The sequence below is a fragment of the Nelumbo nucifera genome, chromosome 4 (assembly GCF_055504915.1).
Source record: "Nelumbo nucifera cultivar China Antique chromosome 4, China Antique-T2T, whole genome shotgun sequence".
NCBI classification, from domain to species: domain Eukaryota; kingdom Viridiplantae; phylum Streptophyta; class Magnoliopsida; order Proteales; family Nelumbonaceae; genus Nelumbo; species Nelumbo nucifera.
The window spans coordinates 37,220,733-37,241,148 of NC_142652.1; the positions used below are offsets into that span (position 1 = coordinate 37,220,733).

The following is a 20,416-nucleotide window of genomic DNA, read 5'->3' on the forward strand; positions in this document are numbered from 1 at the left end:
AAACTGGTACTATCATTGGGAGATGTTTTCAATACACGGCAGGGATGTGCTGTGGGGCATTGTGGAGCGGCTCCTGGTGGAGTGAAGATGTGAACTCATACAATCCAAGGCTCATTCGATGCATCTTCCTGTCTAACCAAATCTTTATTCCATAAACCTTTTTCTTTCGGTTCTCTCACATCTTACATGCAAAAACCACCGATAGTTTAAAAAAGCAACATCATTATCAATACTAATTCCAACTGTTGGCTCTGTTCATTGTCTTTCACTAGCACAATAGAAAAAGAGAAATTCCACAAGAGCATATGAATCAAAAAAAAATCCACAAGAGCATTATCTTCTTGCATGGTTTTCAAAACCGGACCGGACGGTTGGACCTGAAAACTGGGAATCAATCAGGTGATTGGTTTTGTTTTACCCTAGAACCGTTATTTCGCTAAAAACCATTGATTTGGTTAGCAAACCGTTGACCCGGACAGTTGAACAGTTTGAACCGTCCAATGGTACTTTTGACCGTTCTTATTTTTGTCAAAACGGGCCATCCATTCGGTTTAAACAATCAAACTATTCGACCCAGGAACTGGACCCCTAATCGATTCGTTGCCCGATTTTCTTGTTTGTGTTAGACATAAAATCCACCATATTTTAAACATCTAGCAATTAACAAGTATCTACTATCATAAATCTTAGTCTCTACAATAGCTACCAAACCTACTTTATTCATTTTAATAAGCTTTTTAAATCTCCTAACTAACAAATCATTATCTATCCCTCGAATATTCCAAAATAAACCTTTCCCTTCCTTTTCATTCAAACCAAACACAACATAAGCCTACCAACTCTCTCTCTCTCTCTCTTCATAATTGTAATCTTGGCTCCAATTGTATGGGCAACGCCCAAACTAGGCCTATAAATTAGAAACCCCTGCAGGCCTCATCCTAGAGATAACATAATTCCATCTGCAAGTAAAAATGTTTTCTATTTATCTCCACCTCCTCTTTATTGGCCTAGCCATGCCACACAGCCCAAAGAAGAATAAGAATAAACAATTTCCAAACCGAGATGAAAGGGGAAGAAAATAATCTACCACAGAGTGGTTTATAGATTTAAACTATAATCGAAAGAATATGCCCAACAAAAGGATCAGAGCCTAAACTAGTCTTATGAACCGTTGTTTTCAGTTGCTCCCTAGCACCTAAGACATAAAAATTGCTTCGAATTACCTTTGCCAAAAATGCTTTGAACTATATTTGCCTTTTGCATGTTGAGACAAAAAAAAAAAAAAAAAACACTAATGCAGTTATTGGGCAAGGCTTCTAAAAAAATTGCTTCGAATTACCTTTGAACTATATGGATAGTTCAGCTAAGAAAACTTTTTAGCTGAACTATACATCTAAGCGATTCAAATTTACTTAAGAGAGCGTAGTTTTTCCCCCAAAAAAAATCGGGCTGCAAATGGATCATATATGAGTTTGGTATACCTATAGATCCAAAACTGGTGCATTACTATTTGAATTCAGATCAAATTAATCTTATTCATTGTATTCAGAGTGGACTGGGATTGAGTACAGATATTATATACCATTAATAAATGTAGGAATCTTCATATATTTTGAATTACATATTTGCCTCTTACTAATTAAATGGTACATTAAATTCTGTTACCATCACATTTAATAGTATCATAATTGATTTCTAAATGCTGTGGCATACTTAATTATGATATCTATGACGTTTCTTTATCTCCCATCACTTTTAGGTTTTAAGTTTTGTTACCCACATAGCTTCATTTTCTTGGCAAAGCGACTCTAGTTTTAATCAACAAATTTTAAGAAATTAGATTAAGAAACCTTCTAAGTGTCTTAGATATAAAGCTAGAATAGTAGGAACTCTATGAATATTTGAATAATTATTGAGGTGCATCAAGTTAATGCATTGAAATGGTCCAGCTACTCTAAAATTTTGGTAGCATTTGCATTGTATTAGTAGTCCCTCTAAATAGAATCCATCTTATCAGATAATATGGATATCAAATTACAAATTTAGTGTGTGTGTGTGTGTATTGATTTCTATGCATTGTTGAATCTTCTTTGAAGTACATTAAATTAACTTCCCCTTGGACAAAATCAAGTGAGAAAGGAACATTTTCTGTCATTGATATGTTTATAAGTAACCACATTTTAATCCTTCTAAATGAAATCTTTCTTGAAATATGGCACAAAAATCAAAGAATATGGAGATAAACTATTAGCTTAGGTGGGTATTCAAACTGTTGAATGTCAATCAGTTTTCAGTACCCAATTCACAAAATGATGGCCAAATATTGTAAATTAATGCATGTAGAGCCATCCAAATGGAACTTTTATTGATGAATGGTTAAATAAAAGGAATTTTAGATTCAAACCTCTAGTTTTCATTTTGATACACTAAAGCCTAATTGGAAAGGTTAGATTGGAAATTTGCACCATAGATTTTAATGAACTTCAGATGTTGAAATTGAAATTTTATATGAAGTCTCCAATTTCAGAATCTACATATATGTATGTAAAAATTAAAAGTAAAAAAAAAAATGACAGGTGGGAAACCCATTGGTGAGGTTTGATTAGTGATCCCGGAGTACTCCCATGTTATCAGGATTTTAGATAGTTCAAATAAAGTCTTCTCCACTGAAAGGTCTAATAAAATATAAGGGGTCATCATTCACTGTTGGTCCCGCTATCAGGAGTCTTGGGAGGTGTAGACTGGATTCACTTTGGTACGATGTGACCACTCTCAAACTCGAAACTTTGTTCTCATGCTTGTCAGCCATAGACTTTATTATAGCACCAAGCTATTGTAGGAAGGACCAAATGAAAGGAAATTTTAAATGCAATCAAGGGTCTGAACTCTGATGAAGGGTTTGCCATTTGGGAAATCCATTGATTATTATAAAGGTCCAAATTTGCTTGAAGTCATGCTCCTAATTAAACTCAATCATATCATTCTATAATTTGATAAGGGATTTGATTGGGGATTAAATGAAATTTGGTAGAAGATTAGGGTATCCATGCATGCAAGAAGATGAATCCATGCAGCATTTCTTTTATATTTTACCCAAAGGTCCAGTCTATTACCAGAACTCTTAATCCTCACTATCAAGGTACCATGTTTTCTGGAGTACCCTTCTACCATTCAAATTCTTCTTTTCTGCCAAAGAGTCTTCACTTTTATTGAGTTTGACCCATCATGAACTAAACCCTGGCAGTTGTTATGACCTTGATTTTAATGCAGTCTCAATAAATCTCTTTAATGATTCCATTCTCTCAGTGGCTGTTATTGATCTGATCTAATTGCCCATGATCAATCACTCTCAGAACCTATGTGTTTTGCAGGTGTTTGCAAAACTGTGGTCCAAACCAAAACCCAAACAACCATACAATAGAATGTGAAGAAGATAATTAGGAGAAAATCCACTTTAGAAGGAAAAGATGAAAAGAGAAAGAAATGAAGAGAAATTTTTTTCTTTGAACAGTAGCACAGTAGCAGCTTTGTTTCTTTAGTAAAAGACGGAAGTTGGATGGGTGGTAAAACGACATAATTGAAGTAATGTACTGTAAGAGCTCCTTTATTCGAGATACCCCATGAAGAGTTCCTTTCGGGATGTAAAAAGAAACAAAAGAGAGTGAAGCAAAAAGGCCTCTCCCTCTTCTCGAGTCCTCTGATTGCTACCGTTTCATCATGCATTGGTCAACGGATTCTTCCAAAGATGGAAGCTCTGCTGCCACCGTACGGTACCTCACTGTGCAGGCTCACTTATTTTACACAGGCCGACAGTACACACTGGGCGGAGGAGACATACACACAAATGGTAATAAAAGCCCAAGACAAGACTACTGGAAATGGTATAGTGTAGTCTCTGTGTCTGTGTGTGGGGAGAGGGAGACATGGAGGCTAACAGTAATAAGAATGTTAATGTTAGTTTTTTAGCAGAAGAAGATGGAGAAGATGAGGAAGTTCTCAAGAGGAGAATCTCTTGCCATCCTTTATATGGGCTTTTGATTGAGACTCATTTGGACTGTTTGAAGGTAACTTTTCCTCTCTCTCTCACAGAAACACACACATACACATTTGTTACTGTTTTCAGAAATAAATTCTAATGAAAGGCTTTTATGGATGATGGATCCATTCAGACTAGAAGTCTGTATAGAAAACCCTTGTTCCCATTCAAGAGACAAGATTGATGTTGAGGAGCAGTTTGTTGCTTGGATCCTTCATTAACTTTAGATGGGGAAGGCATGACCCAGAAGTGTCTGACCTGCTCTTTCTTCTGATGTTAACGTGGGTCAGTCTGGGGCTTTATGGTTCATGCTTTCTTACCCAGAAACCATGTAGACAGCATACATGCAAGTGTGATTGATGATGATTACTCCACATGCATTTAATATTAATTTTCTTCTTCTCAATCCTTTTTTTCTATTGCTTTAATGAAACAATCCACCCCCTCTCTGTCTTTCAACTAAAAATGGAAATGGGTTTATCTTGTTTTTATCTCTGCTTCATATCTATTTTTGTTTTTCTCCCTTCACATATAGATAAATGTGCTTAATGTGTTTATTTCAGGTGAGCTTGGGAGATATTGGAGAAGCTAGTAGAAATGCATTCAATCCAGATATCATCAAGTCTGATAGTAGTATGTCCTATTGTTCAGACTTGGATCATTTCATGGTAGGTTCGATCCGTGGTATTTCTTATTTTTTTCTTCCTTTCAAAAATATTACAAACAACCCAGAGAGAGAGAGAGAGAGAGAGAGAGAGAGAGAGTTCATGGAAAGTTCACTCCTTGTTTCTTCTTCTTTTTATTCAAAATATTAGAACCAACCCAATGACAAGCAGAGAGAGAGAGAAAGAGAGAGAGAGAGCTTGTGGTAACTTCACTTGCTTCTTCTCCTTTTTTGATCTTCAAAATGATATAACCAACCCAATGGCCAAAACACACAGAAAACATAGACACACACAATCATTTCATGGTAAGTTCAGTCCTTATTTCTTCATTTTTTTTTTTTGGAATTTCAGAGAGAAGCCTTACTGTGTCTTAAACCTTATCATTTGAGAGGTGGGATCATTTCCTTTTGACAACCTCAACCAAGTTTTAGGCTTAGATTAGAGCTTAGATGGTTGAAGTATCATCACCTCTTTCTCTTACACCGATATATATATGATCTGTGAGCTGGTAGGTTCCAATTCAAATCATACCATCAGAGGGTCTATGGGCTGATTGGGCTCTCATATTCTCATTGAATAGATCTGGATGGGTGTAACACATGGTCCAGCCATGGTTCCAGCTTGGTGCCTCTTGGTAGTCTGTGTGTTCCCCAAAGGCCCAAACCATGCACGCATCTATACACGTAATAGATGTTACATACATTGCATTAATTATGTGGTGTCATAATATCTGATATCTGAACAATGGATGCTCAGGCAACATACTGCATGGCACTGAGTGAGCTGAAAGAAGCCATGGAAGAGCCTCTGCAAGAGACAACAGCTTTTATCAATGGCATGTATTTTCAACTCATGGACCTCATGGGGACCCACTCAACTCACACTGAACCCATCTCTTCTGGTGAGTTAAATGAAACCCCACGTCAGCTCTCTTCAGATGGCCCCACCACTGCTTAAGTCTTTCCCCTTTATCTAGATCAGACGGTTGTGATGATCCTCTGCTCACACCCATAATACTACTGACATCACTCCAGGAGATTTTCTCAATGCTAATCTGTTATATCTTTATGACCACTGTAAACCGTACTGCTCTAGCTTCTCACTAGTCACTATACTATGCCTGCAGTATAGTTAGTAGTGGTATATAATTAGTAGTAAATATAATTTTCTGACAAATTACTGGTAAAACTGACCTAAAGACTCTTTTGTCCATAAGAAAGCTACACCCTTTGGACCCCTTAGATCAGAACACGTGCAAAGAGAAGAAGGTAGGCAACAGTAACCCATTCCAGATGCCCCTGTTGTTTCCATCTTCTCGTACAGTACTACTGGTTAATTACTGAACTGGGATCATTTCTATTTTCTAGGTTCAATAGAGTCCCAGGTGAGGCATGAGCCATGAAAAAATAGTTTGATTTTTTTCTCTAATTTGTTAGAAGGAAAGATAAAAAAAAAAAGGCAATTTCTCTTGAGAGGCTGTTTGGTATCTATTTATTTCTTGGTCCTTACATTTAAATTACTTGTTACATCAGCACTTGAGCCTAAACGGGTAAAAACCATTTTTGCTGATGTTTGTTTATGTGAAGAACGTCAGGAACAATAGGAATGCATGGATTTCTGTGCAACGGGTGATTTTCAAAACGCTACTCTTTTGTTTTTGATATTTTAGACACATTACTACTATTTTGATGTTTCCATGGGGTTATTAACCTGTGATGTGACGCATTAAAAAGTGAAAAAAGCAAGGTAGTGAGGCAAGTTATTCAAGAGATATTCGACTCGGCTTGCTCGATTTCAATTGAGCTTTAAGTTGAGTTTGAGCCTAATAAAGTTTGGCTCGTGAGTGGCCTCGAATAGGTACTAATATAAAATTATAGAAAATAAAAATATTATATATACATTTTTATTTTTATATATAATAATAACTAATTATTATAATTCTTAATTTTTTAAATATCAAATAAAAATATTTTTATATATAATTTTTTATTATTATAAAAAATTTTCTCAAGTCAAATTCGAGTCGAGCTTAAGCTTATGAGCTTTTGACTCGAGCCGAGCTCAAGCTCAAGGTTCTAGTTCGAACCGAGCTCAAACTCGAGCCTTGTACTACCTTGGCGAGCCGAGCTCAAATAGCTTAGCTTGAATCCACCCCTACTTGTCATATTTTAACTATGATAAAAATTAGAACAAAAACTTTGAATACTTAAGTATATCTTTACCAAAATACCCTATATATGCAGGGTAAAATATATCTCCCCTATGGTTTACCAAAAACCTATAATTACCTCCCTTTCATCTTCGTTTCGGTAATGATGACTTTAAGGCTGCGTTTGGAATTAGTGTAAAACGTCACCGGTGTAAAAATACACCAATGACGTTTTACACTGAACCATGAAAGTGACCGTTGCTTTTTGAAAATAGCGATGGGTGGAAGAGTGTAAAGTTTTACATCGATAAGATCGATGTAGTTTTTACATCAATTATCGATGTAAAACTTTAGAGTTGATGAGGTTTTACATCAATTATCGATATAAAACTCCACTCCATCCAAATGCACGCAGAACTAAACCATAGTGGAGTTTTACGTATATAATAATTACACCCTCTTTCCAAATGCCTACAAAACCGAATTGATGTAAATTTTACATCGGTTCTTGATTTACATCGCATCCAAATGCAGTCTAAATTTATGAAATTACCCCTACAATTACCTCCCATTCTATTTATTAGGGTATCTTTTATATAATTCAAAATGCTAGATTTGCCCTTCTAAACTTCACTAGACCTAACGTTTTTATAGAGAAATATTACTTTATTCTTTTCAATATAAGTTGGAGATATTTTAATTAAAAGTGAAATTTTTTGAGGTATATTTAATCATTTTAATAATTTCCATCTAAGTTGGTAATATTTTGAGGTATATTTAATCATTTTAAGTTGGAGATATTTTTGAGATATATTTAATCATTTCCATCTAAGTTGGAGATATTTTTGAGGTATATTTAATCATTTTAATAAGGGTAAAATAGATATTTTGAAAAGCTAATGCATTAGGCCAATGTTTTCCGTCCATAACAATAAGAAAAGGGAGGTAACAACAGGTTAAGACAAAAGATCTTCTAACAAAAATAAAATAAAATAAAACATCCATTGATTGAAGCAAAAATGTAAAATTATATGTATCCTTCTAAATAAACCGAACTATATTGGCTAACCTATGCTTAGATCAAGTAAACAGAGCCTCTGCTCAATCCAAGCTCGTTTGATCAAAATCATGGTTCAACGTGTCTCCCCAAGGTGGTGATACTCTTTTGTGGTTAAGAATGTTAGCAGGGGATTAATTTAAGTTAATTATTCAAATTTATAATGTTGTATATGTTATATTAATTTAATTTATTGGGTATTAATCTATTACCATATAAAATGCATAAATCATGTCACTCACAGCATAGCGCCCAGAAAGTAGAAAAAGTGGGCTTCTTTTACCATATATAATGTATATGTTATCTTGTCAGTCCACTATTAATATCACGTGCAACGTAAGTGCCTTACCACTTATACATATAAATTTTATATCCTTTTGCTGATTTTCCTTATATTTAGCTTGTTTAATAACTTTAATTGCATTTGACTGTGGGCTTTATAAGTCCACAAATTTTGGGCTTAGGTGGGCCTAATATCTTTAATTAAGCAAATCCAACTGAGCCGAGTTTGACTTCATAGTGAATACTAGGCAACCTAATCCCAAGTCAGTGGTTCATCTCGTCATGGACCTGAGCTAAGACTGAACCCAAGGGTTTTGCTCTCTCATTTGTAGTCCTACTTCCAAGGGCTTTGCTTATATACTGTCTTTATTATACATTTAATACAAGCTCAAATGTAATTCTATTAACCATTTGAATGTTTCAAAGATAAAAATATCTATACAAATGTGCAACCTAGGGCAGCCCAGAGGCTCCTGCCAATGCCAGGTTTAAGGAGGGACGGATGTATACAGTCTTACCTCTATATACAGAGAGGCTGTTTCCAAGATTTGAACCTTGATCACCCAAGTCACAATCAAGCAAGCAACCAAGGTTTTAAATATTGATACACCGGTTACGCCGATAGAGGCGTATTGGGTGATATCAGTAATGTTTTGTTGTAATTTTTTAAAAAAAAAAATTGGTTTAGAGGTCGATTTAAGACTCCTCCACCCCCTGAACTGGTCAGAACCCCGATACATCTTCTATAAAAGCATATCAAGGAGCTCTCAAAATAATTTTTATCGGTCGATACAGACCAATACATGTCGATACTTTGCACCAAGCCACCAAGACCAACTATTTTGTGCTACCAAAAAAATACGAAACTAGAAGAATTGCAATTCAGAAAGTTCCCAAAATTTTACTCTGCAAAAGTATCGGAATCAAAAGCTGGTGGTTGTAGGGGGCAAATACTGCACAAGGCAAATTATGGGTCCAACACTTCTAGCCCTAGTGTAGGAGTGTTCCATTGGCGGGTTGAGGGTTCGTTTTAAGTGTGACACTTTTTAAAAAATTGGGCCTTGCACCCCTGATGGCACATCGTGGTGGCAGCACCAAATGATGGTCAACCCAGGTGGGGTCCTAGTATTTAATGGGGTCTTCCAAGGGAATCTAAGCGTATAAAGTTGTGGTTCCCATCCTCTCTTCCTAATGCCAGTATGTATCAACTTTTAACAGGAGAGGAAATCGGTGGGGTTCATTGCCAGACCCAGAATCCAAGAGCCCATTTTATCTGCAACCTGGAAGAACCATGCATCGTCGAGGAGGATTTCATGGAGATGCACATCAACGGTGGATTGCATAGTGGGTCCCACAGGGGAACTTCTCCAGCGGTGGAAGATGCTGTCATGCCAAATGGTAATTTCCTTGCTTAAGGTGACCTCTGTGCAGCTTGGGATGGATTTGTGTTAGGTAGCTTGCTGTCTTTGTTTAAGGTCAGGTGCTTTAGAACGCGGGAACTGCTGTGTACAAAAGAATGCCAGTGCTTCAGTAATTTCTCAGTAGTGGTTTATGAACATAGATCCCAATTGTGGAGCCGTAATTGTTGATTGAAAAAAAAAAAACGTTTAATTAGCCTAACACTGTTTTGATGGATAATGGAACTTATCAGAAACAAAGTCTTCTCTCTTGTGGTGCAACAGTTTTCTTCTCTCTCTCTCTCTCTCTGACCAATAGATAATTTGGTTAGAGAGAGAAGAGAGAAAGAGAGCACAAAGTAGTTACATTTCATGTGCAAAGGATTACCAGGCCTCACAGCTTGTATAAGTCTACATGCTTTAGCCAATGGCATGGAATGAATACCAGGTCTGGTATGTTATCTTGGTTTTGATGAAGGCATATTTCTATAAATAATTTTTTTTGTAAACCGTAAACAGATATTCAACAATGATTCAGTATTTCTAGGATAAGAGATGTCGATTGTATAACTACAACCAGCAGCAACTGTCTCTGATCTTGGAAATATTTTAAATAATCCAACGTGAAACCATAAGATAGCAACATCTAGCAATCTATCAGTTAATAGATACAACTAAAACATGTTTATTTATATCTTTGGGAAATTGGGAAATTCTTCACTTCATTCAGCTAAGACTAAGAAGATAATTCCACATAGGACTCCTCCATTCAGCTATATTTTCACCCTCAAAGAGTTGTCCTCACAGACGAGATTTCTCATGGCATGATAAAGGGTGAGAGCTAAGAATATTATCTTTTATTTTAAACATGAAGAAGAGGGCTTGCTGCAATAAATATTTTAGTTAGACACCATGCTCTCACTCTCTTTAACAAAGCCATCCCCTGTCCAATCTTTGTCAGACTGCAATCCTTTCTTGATTGCTTTCCTCTGCCGGATTGCTTCCTGCTGTCTTCTCACCAAATCTGTGTGGGTAGTGAAGTACTCAAGAGAAACCCTGGAAAGACAAAGTTACTATATAAGAAATCTGTGATCTATCAATACTTACATGCAGAATACTATGCGAGGTGGGACGATGTGAAAGGGTAAACCCCTTCTCCAGGAACCGATCAAGATATCCTCAATCTAAATCACCTTGGTTTATGGGCCAAGCCATTTGGTTTTTTGTGTTCTTTCAAACACTAATTATTTTTGGATTCCAGGTAAAAGGCTATCTTACATATCATATGTTCATAATCATCCATCAGAACAAGATGTGTATTCTATAATCTAATTGTGAAACAAATAACATGGAGGCAAGAAGGGTGCCTTCTTTTCCTCCTAACACGATGCAAGTATTTATCTTTTCCTCCTAACAAATAACATATGTTCATAATCATCCATCAGAACAAGATGTGTATTCTATAATCTAATTGTGAAACAAATAACATGGAGCAAGAAGGGTGCCTTCTTTTCCTCCTAACACGATGCAAGTATCTATCTTTCCATATAACCATAAGTTGATAAGGCAACTGAGTAAACTATGAGAATTCATACCCTCTGAAATCTTCTATAGAAGAGAAATTATGCCTTCTCATGAAATCCTTCAACTCAGCACAAAGTTTCTTCACGAGGCCATATCCATGCATCATCACACCCGTGCAAACCTATCATGCATTAAAAGAAGAAAGTATAATAAATCGATTAACACTTTGAACAATGAAAACAGACAGAAAATGGAATTAAATAAGTGACTGGAAAAGTTGAAACAGGATGGAAATATTCGGTTTCCTACGATCCACTAAAGCACTACTCAAGTAGTTGGTGGATCCAAACTGCATAGCAAATAGATTTCAGAATCAAAGACTTCTAGGAATGCCTTCCCTCTGAAACCAGGATATATACATTGCTCCCGTACATATTGGTCCAGATATTAGACTGTTCTTTTATTTTGAAAAGGTAACGGACTCCATGCGTTTGAACAGATATTAGACTGTTCTCTTCAACCTCTTGGATGGACTACAAGCTTACAAATATTGGTCTAAGTGTATTTACAGGTAACAACTTCACGCAAATTGGAAGAAAATGGCTTAGAACTCCATCTAGGTAGTAGGCCCTATAGAAGGGATTATACAGAGTAGAGTCTCCAAGTATGTGACCAATGCCCAAATATGTCCAAGTAGCCCAAGAGCCGAACTAACATATCCAAAGAAATGGTGGGAGTTACAACACACTTGATGCTACTAGGACTAAGAACCTTAACACCCCAGAAATGGCAATTCGAAAATTAATAAAGAATGGCTAACAGACCATTACAAGGGCCTAACTTGCAAATGCAATTGAAAGAAAAAAGAAACTGACCTATTTCTTGACAAGAAAGAAAAAAACCATTGTACTACCATCAGTCATGCAGTATCCAGTCTTGTATTGTGTCAACATGGTGGATAAGCTAAGCATTTGGGCAGAATGAATTGTGTATGTCAATCCAAAGCTGAGCATTTTTTTATGTAGGCATATGGGCACTATGCATATTTATGATACTAATGCAATGTATTATTATATCTAGGCATAATATCAGTATGAAAAGTAAAGCATATTATTATTTGCAATGCATGTGAAGTAGTTAGATCTGACAACAGCTCTGATATACAAGTCTGTGAATTAGTTAGAATTGACCCAACAGACTTATATATCAGTCTCATAATGGATTATCAGATCAGATTGGATTGATAGGCTATTGAATCACCCTGTTTCATAGAAAGACCATCTGTGCTCGTACTTTGGCATAAGCTAGCATGTTCGTGTATTACCATTATCCACTATTTGAAATGATTATGAAAGTAACTAATTGACTAAAATGCTTAGAATATGGATTTTTGCATCTTTTAAAACTTAAGAACTATCCATATAAGTGTTGATTCAAGAATCTAAACCTATCACTTTCGTCAATGCGCAATTTACTTTTTTGTTGTGCCAATTGAGAATTGGATGTAGATAACTAGCTAACGCATCTAAAAATCAGTGCAAGTTTGTGTAAGATGTAGATAACTAGATAATGCATCTAAAAATCAGTGCAAGTTTGTGTAATGTCTTCAGCATTGCTCTGGCTGGATCATGCAAGCTTTCCCACCAGAAAAAAAAAAAAAAAAAACAAAGTTGTAAATTAGGGTATATTTTGGGTTATTCTCATAGCTATACTACTGAAACATCTCATAAAAAGGAATTGGACCAGATATTGACACTCCTGAACCAAATTGAAACAGCTAGTGGAAAAAAACTTGGTCTATGAGGATTTCAAAGTCCAAATCACAAGTTAAAAGACTGCAATATTATGAGAAGATGCCAAGATACATTTCAAACAAAAGACATGCACTGAAGCTACAAAACTAGGATAAAAAATATGATACAATTAATTCCTCTGTGACTTAATTCATAAGAATGCAAGAAAATATTTTTATTTTGGTCCAACCTGAACAGTATTTGACCCAAGCAGAATGAACTCAGCAGCATCACCACCAGTCTCAACTCCCCCAATACCAGAAAGTGAGTATTCTTTATCATTAAACTCTGCTTTCATCATTTGTGCAATTTTCATCACTTTTCCAAGTGCAATAGGATGGACTGCCTTGGAAGAATAGCCCCCTGGAGTGGAGTACCTGAACTCAGTAAAATAGTACACAAAAAATGGAAAAAAATTACTTAAAATTGTGGAAATAAAGATTGGATAAGCAAAAGATTATTAATGTTGATCAAGGTAAAACATCTAACCCCTCAACACAAGGTTCAGGACGTAAAGTATCAAGGTTGATCCCCATAACACTCATGATTGTGTTAATAGCAGATACTCCTTCGCAGCCTGATTTCAGTGCCACCTTTGCTGGCTACAATCATGATTCAACAATAAGTTTGACATAATATTATTAACAATAACTTAAGCAGAATCAACTGCACAAACAATTTTTTAAAAAAAAAAAGAAAAAAATTCCTGCAAATAGTTGGTTATATAGAAAGCAATGCAACATAAGAAATGAAAGAATGGAACTATTCATTTCCAGTACTTGTAATTGTACAATGAAAATTTAATGTAAAGAACTCCTTTAAAATCTTGAATTGGATAGAGTTGGTGGAGTAATATCAATGCAAATGTGTCTGATAAAAAAAAATATCAATGCAAATGAGTTTTTTATTGGTGGAAGTTTCACAAGAATCTTCCTGACATGTATAGTATCATGAATTTCCTAGATGTTGTTTTCAAGTTCTGTCCAAGCTTGACATGTAGAACATAAGCTTCATGGAAACACTTGACTCACCAATGCAGGTTGCAGGATAAATCAGTTAAAACTTTGATTCTAAGCATTGATATTCCATCAACAGCATTTCCTGAAGTCTTGATTGAACCAAGTATTATCATCTTCACATATTAATTTAAAATTGGAATATTCTAAAAAAGAAATTGAACCCAAGTATTATTAGGAATTGTTTCCTCTTCATCTTCCATAAATGAACTAAATTTAACCAAAGTTCCATGTTCAGTTTTGAATTAGAGACATTGAAAATGATTAATTGCATTGTAAATTTCTGACATGCTTATTTCATAACTAATAATCATTTACTTTAGTTATTTCATAACTAAAGACGAAGACAAACCCAAAACCACTATTATAAAAGCAAGTCACAAGGAGATAGAGGAATATCCAACTAACCTGTGTAATGTCGGTGATGTTAGGAGTCATCTTTGCCCACACAGGAATGGTAGCCTTTGCATTTATCCATCCACATACCTCTTCCAACAGTACACAATCTTGCCCAACTGCAGCACCCATTTTACGCTCTGGCATGCCATGAGGACATGAGAAATTAATTTCAATGGCATCCTGCTCAAAAATAAAAGGAAATGATTAATTTCTGTTAACTTTCGATACAAAGTTAGTTGATTGGATTTTAGATTTATATAGAAGAATAAAAAGAAAGATCATGACAGCTTACAACTCCAGTTTCCTCTACTCGCTCAATAAGTTCTTCCCAGGCAGCTTTATTATATTCCTCCATGATTGAAGCAATCAATATCCTATCAGGATACTCTTCTTTTAGTTGCTTGAACTCTTTCAACATAATCTCAAGAGGTCGGTCACTGATGAGCTCAATATTCTCCCACCCAATGATTTGTCCTTTTACTGAGCCATTTGCTCCTGCTCGAAGCCTAGCATATCGTGGAGTTACATTTATAACTTTAGCAGCATCCAGTGATACCTATCCAAGATCATTTTATTCAAATAATTAGCTCCTGAACAGAGCATAAGTGAAGCAACACTTTTTTTTTATTAATTCCAAGGAGAACTATGTTTCTTCAGCAATTGGATAAATTGAGAACATCATGGTGGTAAAATACAGAATATAAAGACTTTGGATCTATCCAGTACAATGTCCTTAAAACCCTGTGAGGTTTGGCTTCAAGGAGAAAGTGAATCCTTAGAGAATTGCTGAAAGAGGCCAGGTAATTAATCATACAGAGCCTAATCAAGCCACTTTCCTAGTTAATTCCATTTCCTGATCAGTATCCTTTTGGATGACAAAAGGTCCAGAAATTCCTAGGATCATCAAGTGGAATAGGATTGGAGATGTTCATGTAGAATAGGATTGTCAACAATATGGACATTGTTAGACCTCCTACATGTCCCTGTGTATGGAAATACCAAGCACACTTTACTACTTTGACATGTTTAGTTACATCCATATCAATGTGGAGCATTCTTATAAACCAATACAACAAGCAAAGATATATTACATGCTGCTACTTCAGTTTACACTTACTATAAGCTTTAAAGTTAAGTGGTGCGTCAATACTTGTTAGTGGCTGTTTACAAGAACATGTTTCTATACTTTAACTTGTCATGTTATTCCAACATTGTCATAGTCAGTAATACTGCTTGCACACACAAAAAAAAAAAAATCGACTAGAAGGAAGAAGAAATAACTTAGGAAGCATTCAGTACAATGGCTTCAGCTGCATCTTGTACCTCGACCTGGAGGCTGAATTTTCAAAAAAAAAAAACTCGAAGAAGAAAAAACATGAAACAAATATGAGAGGGGGCAAGAGAGTCTTCAGGATTTTCTCTTTTTAATTCTAGCTGCCAATTTATTACAAAAAAAAAAAAGAGAGAGAAAAACTCACATGTTATCACACTTGCAGTGGATGCAGCATTTGATTTGATATATCTAGGCAATTAAGTGGAAAATGAAGAAAAGACACATAAAAAAGGAAAAGAAATGTAAAGGATTGATAAACATGCAGCTAAGGAACTATATCCAATTCATAGAAGAGAAATGATAAAAGTACCGCATTATAAAAACCAAATATGCTAAAAGTCCCACCCTTTACTGATCCGATCATGGGAGCCACCACATAGATCCATAGTTCTACCCACATGCATTGGCCCACACTGGGATCCGATGGATGCCTTTTAGTCTTGAACTCTTGGATGTACCAATTCCTATTTCAACACTCATCATCATGTTTATCTTCAGCATGATTTATCCCAACTATTGCTCTTACATTTATCCTTTTTCCATGAATCAGAAACAAGAAATTAAGATAATGCCATGTGACTAAGTATGGATTCAACCATTTTTGAATATAAATCATCGATAACTGTGATAGATCTTATGAGTTTTTCTAGATTTTACGTTGGACCATAAGACAATTACACAAAAAATAAAATTTTGAGATTACCTGGTTTAATTAAGCACATAGTGGAAATGTGGAATTAATCAAAATCAATTTGAAAGAAAAACAGGAAGAGAAACTAAGATCAAATACTTATTAGCTACGTTTTCTTCTCAACAATAAGTCCAAAATTAACAAAAAAAAAAGAAGATCAGATCTAGAGTGAAAGAAATATACTGAGTTGAACAACAATTGGGATCTCATTTCAATTATACATACACGACTTTCTGTTCATAATCAATAACGCACAAACAGATCATCTCTCAAAGTGAACGAAACAAAATCCAAAATTTCTTACCGTTTTAGCAATCACGGCACCCCACCCTTCATCGAACGCCCTCTTCATGACAGTATAGTTAGTACCAGGAGGCCCTGAACCAATCACAAAAGGATTGGGCATCTTCAGACCATTAACAGTCACACTCAGATCCGGCTCCGGCTGCGTATCCGAAGCAAACACCCTGAACCCAACCCGGCTACTCCTCCCACGAAAACCCAATCGCCGAAGCTTCGGGAACTCAGCAACCGAGCTTCTGCCACTGATATGACTAGAGCTCAGAGACGCCATGACTTAACAAAAATCTCTGCAAACAACTGGACTCTCTGGAAGATGAAAGACGATGAATATACAAAATCAGAACTGAATTTTACTTTTGAATCTCAGTTAAATATTCTTTGCTTTTGCGAGAAACGGCGGAGGAGGCGAGACAGGGGAATCTGGTTTTCAGCTCTTTGTATAACAATCCTACACAGCTTTTTTCTTGCTTTGGTCATTAATTGAAATTGAAATTTCGAAATTCTTGATCTTGTTTTATTAGTCCGTGATTATTTAAATAAGGTCGTGTTTGGATGAGTTGTTTATCCTTCTGGATAAGACTTAAAAGAGTCCATGCTGACTTCGTAATCTTTTTCGACGACGCATAGTTGAATAGTTGAATATGACTCTCTGTAACCGATAGGGCTGTTCATAAGAAGGCCCAATCCGACTAAACCGATCAATCCGGACCGACCCAATTCGAGTTGGTCGGGTTTTCAGTCAATTTTGAGTTGTACAAATTCATAAACCGATGGTTCGAATTTAGTTCCTACTTAACTAAGTTGCATCTATCCTAATTCCTAATTACAACCTAACGTAGTCTTCTAGTTCCTATTTAACTAAGTTATCTCTATCCTAGTTTCTATAATCTTTTACACCAAATAGGCAACCAATTAGGCAATTACAATTAGAATTAGGTGTCCTATTTTACTTAGATTAGAACTTAGAAAGTTTCTTGAAATATACAAACCTCAGCCTTCTTTCTATAAAACAGATTGACTTTCTATTTTCTTGATAACTTTTGTCTTCTATTCTAATTCTAAAAATATCTTAAAAACTTCAATTTTCATTTTTCAGTTTTCAGAATAGATATTTCCTTCTAGGCTTCTATGTCCTTTTTGTACAGGAGCAAAACCGAAACCGACCCAACCCGACTCAAATCGACCAGGTCGGTTTTGCTTAACACTGGGTCGGTTTTAGGGCTGTTCACGGGTCGGGTTGGGTCGGTTTACTGGGGTTTTCCCAATCGACTCGACCTGGTCGGGTTACCTGAGATGGAAACCGAAACCGACCCAGTGTTAAGCAAAACCAACCTAGTCGGGTTGGGTCGGTTTCGGTTTTGCTCCTGTACAAAAAGAACATAGAAGCCTAGAAGGAAATATCTATTCTGAAAACTGAAAACTGAAAACTGAAAACTGAAGTTTTTAAGATATTTTCTAGAAATATATTTAAAAAGTTAGAATTAAAATAGAAGACAAAAGTTATCAAGAAAATAGAAAGTCAAACTATTTTATAGAAAGAATGCTGAGGTTTGTATATTTCAAGAAACTTTCTAAGTTCTAATCTAAGTAAAAAATGACACCTAATTCTAATTGTAATTGCCTATTTGGTGTAAAAGACTATAGAAACTAGGATAGAGACAATTTAGTTAAATAGGAACTAGAAGACTAGGTTAGGTTGTAATTAGGAATTATGATAGAGGCAACTTAGTTAAGTAGGAACTAAGTCGGTTTGGTTCGGGTCGGTTTCGGTTTTCATACAAGAAAACCGAAACTGACCCGAACCATCGGTTTATGAATTTGTACAACCCGAAATCGACCGATGCTTATGAAAGTCCAGCCAACTCAGATTGGGTCGGTCCGGGTTGGTCGGTTTGGTCAGGTTGGGCCTTCTCATGAACAGCCCTAGTTAGTTTCGGTTTCCATCTCAGGTAACCTGACCAGGTCAGGTCAGTTGGGAAAACCCCAATAAACCGACCCAACCCAACCCGTGAACAACCCTAGTAACTGACGTGGAGTAGACGAGTCAATTTTTGGACTATTGGAGGTAGGACCAAATGGTTCAACCAGGTCGGCCAGACCAACTATTTGAGTTTTAAGATATTGGGTTCAGAGCTGGCCTAGAGGAAGAGAAAATTAAAAAACAAAGTTAATTTAAGAGATTGATACAAAGAAATGTCAACAAGGCCAATTAAAGTTTAAATACAAATATCAAGAAGAACAAAATAAAGAGATGGATGTAGGAAAAGCCAATATCATAGCAAGGTGACTTAAATCACCAACATAAGTGAATAACTACATCTCCAAACTACCATAACTGGTAGCAAAACTGACAAGGGAGGATTCCAAAGCCAAAAGCCATGATCTAGAACTTCCACCCACTTTGAACCAATCCACAAAAGATGCAACATTTGTAACTACCATCCAACACACCGGATAACTGTCCAATGTGACCTGCCATCCAAGAAAATGCCGGAAAACTGAAACGTCCATCTACAACGCCGGAAAACTGTAATTGCCATCCGAATTGCCGAAGAACTATAATTGCCGTCTCGGACACCAGAGAACTGTAACTGTCTTCCAAAAACGCTAGAGACGACAAATGCAAGTGGCAACTTCCACTAGTGGGTAATGCAGAAAGGATTCTACAGAAGAAACTCCCAATCAAAATGCCCGTAGATAGATCGAAAAAAAAAAAAAAAGATGAGAAGAAACTAATAGGTGGGAAACAAGGGAGAATAGAAGGGAACAGGGGGAGAACAAACGAACAGAGAACAGAGAACATATCGAATAGATTGAATAGAGAATAGATCGAACAGAGAACAAAGAGAGAGCCTCTCTTGAACAAACGAAATAGATCAAAAAGAGAACAAACGAAAAAGAGAGATTTCGAGAGATCTGAAAGAGAAACTAAACAGAGAACAAAGAACAGATTGAAAAAAGAAACTAAACAGGAAACCAACGAAACAGAGCGAAAAGAGAAACTAAACAGAATGGAAAGGGAAAGAACCTCAAGAAATCTCGAGAGAGAGCCTCCCTCGAAACAGAGAGAGAAAGAAAAGGGGGGGTGAAACTCCTTACCGGCGGCCAACGAGGACTGTTGTCCAAGCAAGAAGATGGTTTTTTGTAGTAATATTTGTGTTGTTTATGTTGCTTTCCGAACCCTGATGTTTCCTACAATGAAAAAATAACTGTAATTTATCAAGTTAATATTTAGGCCACGTTCGCTTTTCTAAAAATGGAAGTAATATTTCTAAATGCACTTACCAGGTAGAGCTGTAAAACAGGGTGTGCTAGGCCGGCACGACAAAACATGGCATCATATACACAGCCGGAGTTGGATTGAGTGTGATTGTTAATGGTCTGAAGATGCCCAACCCCTTTGTGATTGGTTCAAGGCCTCTTGGTACTAAGTACTAACCATACTATCATGAAGAGGGCATTCAGTGAAGGGTGGGGTGCCGCACTTTAATATATTAAATAGCTTTGGCCCGGTTCACGGTATATCGTCTCATGGACCTGAAAGCCCTGGCCCAGCACGACTTGCACAATTATATTGTGTCTGGCACAGCCTGTGTGCTATCGTATTAGGCCATGGGTGGCACAGCCCAATTTACTCCTATATACTCGGGTAAGTGTTTACTGGGAAATATTTATCCAAGTAAATACACTTACTCATGTTCTTTTATTTCCCAATTAAATAAGAAAATGACCATTTTTAACCATAAAAAACAATTATTAAATGGGGCAAAA

At 36.2% G+C, this 20,416-nt stretch overlaps 2 protein-coding genes and 1 long non-coding RNA gene across 5 annotated transcripts; 1 reads left to right on the top strand and 2 right to left on the bottom strand.

Moving 5' to 3' along the window:
• Positions 1 to 3,833: 3,833 nt before the first annotated feature.
• Positions 3,834 to 10,510, top strand: KNATM (KNOX meinox protein). Of its 2 annotated transcripts, XM_010272932.3 has the most exons (4): positions 3,859 to 4,064; positions 4,600 to 4,704; positions 5,458 to 5,602; positions 9,408 to 10,510. In XM_010272932.3, the coding sequence occupies exons 1-4, from the start codon at positions 3,924 to 3,926 to the stop codon at positions 9,602 to 9,604; spliced, it is 588 nt and encodes a 195-aa protein (XP_010271234.1). In that variant the 5' UTR covers positions 3,859 to 3,923; the 3' UTR covers positions 9,605 to 10,510. The 2 variants fall into 2 exon arrangements, with proteins under 2 accessions (XP_010271235.1, XP_010271234.1); XM_010272933.3 differs by lacking the exon at positions 5,458 to 5,602 and having other exon boundaries at positions 3,834 to 4,064.
• On the bottom strand, positions 10,109 to 17,283 carry PYD1 (pyrimidine 1). Its single transcript, XM_010272934.3, has 7 exons — positions 16,647 to 17,283; positions 14,611 to 14,874; positions 14,328 to 14,498; positions 13,393 to 13,505; positions 13,094 to 13,280; positions 11,182 to 11,291; positions 10,109 to 10,642 (listed from the first exon to the last, which is right to left on the bottom strand). The coding sequence occupies exons 1-7, from the start codon at positions 16,914 to 16,916 to the stop codon at positions 10,486 to 10,488; spliced, it is 1,272 nt and encodes a 423-aa protein (XP_010271236.1). The 5' UTR covers positions 16,917 to 17,283; the 3' UTR covers positions 10,109 to 10,485.
• Positions 17,284 to 18,839: 1,556 nt separating this feature from the next.
• LOC148792194 (uncharacterized) lies at positions 18,840 to 20,213 on the bottom strand. 2 transcript variants are annotated; one of them, XR_016085953.1, is made up of 2 exons: positions 19,931 to 20,213; positions 18,840 to 19,837 (listed from the first exon to the last, which is right to left on the bottom strand). It is a non-coding gene; the product is annotated as an uncharacterized LOC148792194 (long non-coding RNA). The 2 variants fall into 2 exon arrangements; XR_016085954.1 differs by having other exon boundaries at positions 18,840 to 19,854.
• Between the last annotated feature and the right edge of the window lie 203 nt (positions 20,214 to 20,416).